This window comes from Mesitornis unicolor, unplaced genomic scaffold (genome assembly GCF_000695765.1).
Source record: "Mesitornis unicolor isolate BGI_N332 unplaced genomic scaffold, ASM69576v1 scaffold27445, whole genome shotgun sequence".
Taxonomy (NCBI): domain Eukaryota; kingdom Metazoa; phylum Chordata; class Aves; order Mesitornithiformes; family Mesitornithidae; genus Mesitornis; species Mesitornis unicolor.
In genome coordinates, this window is record NW_010186578.1 from 4,907 (window position 1) to 9,713 (window position 4,807).

Here is a 4,807-nt window from a genome sequence, read left to right on the forward strand (position 1 = left end):
ACATCACCCACCCAGGGGCATGTCTCCCACCCAGAAATACAGGAGCACTGCAACCCTCCCCTGAGCTCAGCATCACCACCAGAGCTCAAAAGAGCTGTGAGCAGGGAGGGGATGGGTGATATGGGGCTTGTTCATAGAGGAAAAGTGGGTAAAAAGCTCAGGTTTAAAAGCACCTGGATGAAAATAAATAATCTTATCTAGCTAATAAATACATAATTTATATTTATAAGCTGTCAGCACCTTGCCTACCAAAGCTAGGGCATCCACCTGAAGATGTCCAGATGGCCCTGGAGAGGGATGGTGACTGGCCATAAGGACACTCATGGGGTGAGCACAGGTGAGAGGCAGGTGAGCCCTGCCAAGAGCATCCTCCCAGCCCCCAGAGCCCCCAGGACCCCCTCACCTCAGTGTCTGTAGCCGGCAGGCAGGATCCCGCAGACCCTGGCTCAGTTGCCACACTCCGCCATCCCCCAGATCGTTGTCCCCCAGGTGCAGCTCCATCAGGTTGGGGCTGACAGGGAGCACTTCAGCAAGAGCCCTGCAGCTCGCCTCCGTCAGCCGGCACTGCCACAGCCTGCACGGGGGACAGTGAGCAGGGAAGGGATGTCGGGTTTGACTCCCTGCAGCCACTTCTCTCTGAAAAGCACCCTCTGCTTTTTGAGCACAGCGATGTGGCTGGGCTGTTTAATTAGGGAGGACCAGAGGGAGTGAGGTGAAGCAGAGCAGCATCCTACACACCCGTCTGCAATCCAACCTGAAAGGCATTGCCACAGCCTGCACGGGGGACAGTGAGCAGGGAAGGGATGTCGGGTTTGACTCCCTGCAGCCACTTCTCTCTGAAAAGCACCCTCTGCTTTTTGAGCACAGCGATGTGGCTGGGCTGTTTAATTAGGGAGGACCAGAGGGAGTGAGGTGAAGCAGAGCAGCATCCTACACACCCGTCTGCAATCCAACCTGAAAGGCATCTACTGGGAGCAGAGCAGGACCTGCCAGCCCGACACCCCATACCAGAGCTTTTTCACATTGCAGCCGGGTCTCGCCAGCGCCCTGCACAGCTCCCACACGCCGCTGTCCTCCAAGGGGTTGTCACTCAGGTCCAGATCCTCCAGGCTGGCCATGCTGCCCAGCATGGTGGCGAGGTCCTTGCATCCGGTGGCTGTCAGGTTGCAGCAGCCCAACCTGCGGGAGCGATGGTGAGAGAGGACACTGCGGCCTTTGGTGCCACCATCCCAGGCCGGAGGAGACCTGGCCAGTGTCCCCTGCCTGAGCATGGAGGTGGCTCCTGCAGTGGCTCTGGGGACCCTGTGTTGGAAACGGGAGGGGAGCAGCTCACTGCCCTCTCCCCAACCCTCTCCCAAAGCTGGCGTGCCCATGTCTGGTGTTCACTGCTGAGTTTCCCTGTTTGACATCCCTTGGCTCAGTGATGCTGAGAGCATCTCAACTGTGTTCCAGAGTGCAAAACAACCCAAATCCTCAAACTCTGACGCACTCTCTCTGTAAGGAGAATCAACAGCATCTGCTCAAGCGGAGAGTAAAGGTCTGAGGGCATACAATTAATATTGCTTGAATGGATGGACTAATCCACCTCACTTTTGAAGTTGCAGTGAGATTCTCTCTTTCAAATCTCTTTGTCCAGGCTGAGTCTATACCAGGGGGAAATGGAAACACCCACCTCCCAAAAAATGACAGGGAAAATGCAGACACCACCAAGGTGGTGGTTCATCCCCAGAAGGTCTGTGGGGTAGAAGGCTTTCTGCAATTCCATGTTTCTGCATGGTGTGTGGCCAGCCCTGCCCCTGAAAAGACCCACAGCTGCAGGGTCTTTTCATTCATTTTAAAAGGTGGAGCTAAATTATACTGATGGAAAAGGCAATGGTAAGGTTTAGGCCCTTGCAACAAGCAGGTCTGCGATGCCTCGGGCTGTATTTGGCATCAGTAAATGGGCCTTTCCCGTTTCTTTTTCTCTTTCACTCCCTATTCCAGGCTCACAAGGAGGAGACACAAGGGGCACTGCAGCCTCCTGCAGCTGGTGACACCCCATACCGCAGGATCTGCAGCTGGCAGGCGCCGTGCCTCAGCCCCTGGCACAGCAGCTTCACGCCGCCATCCCTCAGCTCTTCATTCCCATCCAGGACCAGCTCCGTCAGGTTGGGGTTTGTGCTGAGAACAGGGGCCAGAGCTCCGCAGCAAGCGGCCGTGAGCTGGCACTGGATAAACCTGCAAGAGAGATGCAGAGAGGAGCCACGGGGCTTGCCTTGCTGTGTGGATGCACCGACCAACCCCTCTCTAACACGGCTGCCACTGCTGATGGCCACAAGCCAGGCTGGCATCTCAGAAGCAGAAGAGCCCGTCCCTGCTGTGCAGTGAGCTGGGCAGCACACAGTCATCCTCCCTGTGCAGAGAGGAGACCAGGCCAGGCCGGCTGGGGTTTGGTTGTTTTCCCATTTCACACAGCAAAGAAAAGCAACGTACCTTAATGTCTTCAAGCTACAGCCTGATTTTTCCAAGGCTTGACAGAGCAGATGCATGGGTGACTGCTTCTCCTCCTCTTGCTGTTTTCCCCTGGAAACAAAGACGAGATTTCTATTCCTATCCCTATCCCTATCCCTATCCCTATCCCTATCCCTATCCCTATTCCTATTCCTATTCCTATTCCTATCCTTGTCTAATCCTATCCTTGTCTAATCCTATTCATTTCCTATTGTATCTCCTCTCCTCTCCTCCTGATCCTATTCCTATTCCTATTCCTATTCCTATTCCTATTCCTATTCCTATCCCCATTCCAATATTGCTTCTTGCCTGCCAGCTGTCTCCCTAGGCCAGACTCATACCCCCTTGCTGAACTGCCAGGAGCAGCGGAAGGACCAGCCTTGCTGCAGGCTCCTCCATGGGGTCATCACAGCTTTTTTTGCACTCTAAGGGATAGGGATTCCCTGCTTTGCAGCTCAGGACCCTACGCACCGATAGGGCTGCTTGGCCGGCTGCGGGCTCACATTGTCCTCGGGGTCATCCCACAGAAAGGAACAGTGCCCCAGGTCGAGAGACTCCAGCTTGAGGAAGTTTTTTACACTGAAGGAGAGGACCAGCTGGTCGAAGCGGTTTAGGTTGAGCCCTCGTAGGTACAACCCATTGAAAGAATCCAAGGCGGTCATCACAGAATGCTCATCCTGGAGCTCATACAGACAGTGGCAGACCTCCAGCTCGCGGATCACTGTTGTCTGCTCCATCAGAAGAGCTAGGGGCGTTTTCTGCCTGGTTTGAAGCCATGTCATTAATTCCTGCCTAATTCTTGGTGCGATTTTAAGCCCCAGCTCCTCCAGCTTCCTCCTGCATTCTTCGTTTAAGAGCCCGAAGAGGAACCGCACTGTTAGCATGAAGTAGTTCTTGGAGTAGCTGTAGCTGTCCAGCAGCTTCTTCACATCCCTGCTGGGACCGCTGGGGGGGTTCTGCAACTCCCCATCGTCTTCCAGCAGGTAGAAGAGCGCCGCAAAAAACTCCTGGAAGCTGAGGTGGCTGAAGCTGTAGGTGCTGATGCAAAAGTCCTCCTGGAACTGATGCTCATTGAGGAGGAGTGAGAGGGCTTCTTTCTGGTCCAACGCATAGCCCTGCACCTCCTTCTCCTCAAAGAGGACCTTCTGCTTCCAAATGCCGTCAGCTGCCAGGCAGCACAGCCTCCTGAGCATCCTGGGCATGCCTGGCTTCAGTCGGTCGCTCAGATTGTGGAGCAGGGAGGAAAGGTAGAGGATGTAGACCCCCGTTGTCGTCTTCAGGCTTCGGGTGAGCCTGCTGGTGCAGCTGAGCTGCTGCTTCACGACGGTGCAGACGATCCAGCACACGATGGGCACCAGACACATGGTGAAGAGCGGCTCATTGCCTCTGACGAATTGGAAGGCGGTGGTGGCCTGCTCGGTGTTTTCAAAAAACTTATAGAAATACTCCTTCCTCTCCACCTCTGAAAAGCCCAGGATTTCGGCGTAGCGCTCACCCTTCAAGCACTTTTGCAGTTTCTGCAGGGCAGCTGGCCTCATGGTGATGAGCAGAGAGCTCTCAGGCAGTAACTTCCTGTGGAGGAGGCTGCTCAGGGTGATTTCCACTGGACTCTTTTCGTAGAGCTGGGAGCACAGCTCGGTCTTAGGCTGGTTGAAGGAAAACGGGAGCTCGTCGAAGCCATCGATCACGAACAGGAGCCTCTCTGGCTTCTTCATGATCTTGGCGACCAAGAGAGAGCTGCCGGGACAGCACTGGGTGATGAGATCGGCCATGCTGGCCTGGCTGGTGAGGAGGTTGCCCTCCCGGCAGTGGATGTAGAAGACGTAGTCAAACTCTGCAAACGCCTTGTCAGAGGCCCAGTCCAGCATGATCTTCCAGGCTGTCATGGTCTTGCCCACACCCGCAGCTCCCAGGAGCAGGACAACCTTGGGGGTCCAGCCATCGGGGCAGGGCTTGAAGAGGTCATCAACAGCGATGGAGGAGTTTGCTTGCTCCTTCGTGATCTCCGCGTGCCTCTGTCCCGTGGCCACAAACCTGTGCTTCCATTGCTCTTTGTCCAGGTGCTTGTTGACGATCACCAGCCTCGAGTACCTGGCGTTCAGGCTCACATTATCGCCCACCCGGGCGTTTTGCTCCTTTATGTGGCTGTACATCTGGCGTATGGTTTTTTTGTAATTCTTTTGGTGATCTGGAAAAACGGGAGGTGACCTCACACATCTGCAAACCACAGAGCCCCCCACGCTTCTCCTCGACGGTGCCTACCTGAACCCCGCAGAGGAGCAGACCGCATGGCTGGAAGAGAAAAGGGCGTTAATGG

The 4,807-nt window shown here is 55.1% G+C and overlaps 1 protein-coding gene across 1 annotated transcript in view; it reads right to left on the reverse strand.

The window, feature by feature from the left end:
* Window positions 1–4,678, reverse strand: part of LOC104541201 (NACHT, LRR and PYD domains-containing protein 12-like) — a gene marked incomplete at both ends in the record, with an annotated part of 6,026 nt that extends 1,348 nt beyond the window's left edge. Inside the window, 4 exon segments of the mRNA XM_010185195.1 lie at window positions 404–574; window positions 1,009–1,179; window positions 2,044–2,217; window positions 2,962–4,678. Of these exon segments, the coding sequence (XP_010183497.1) occupies window positions 404–574; window positions 1,009–1,179; window positions 2,044–2,217; window positions 2,962–4,678 (2,233 nt within the window).
* Between the last annotated feature and the right edge of the window lie 129 nt (window positions 4,679–4,807).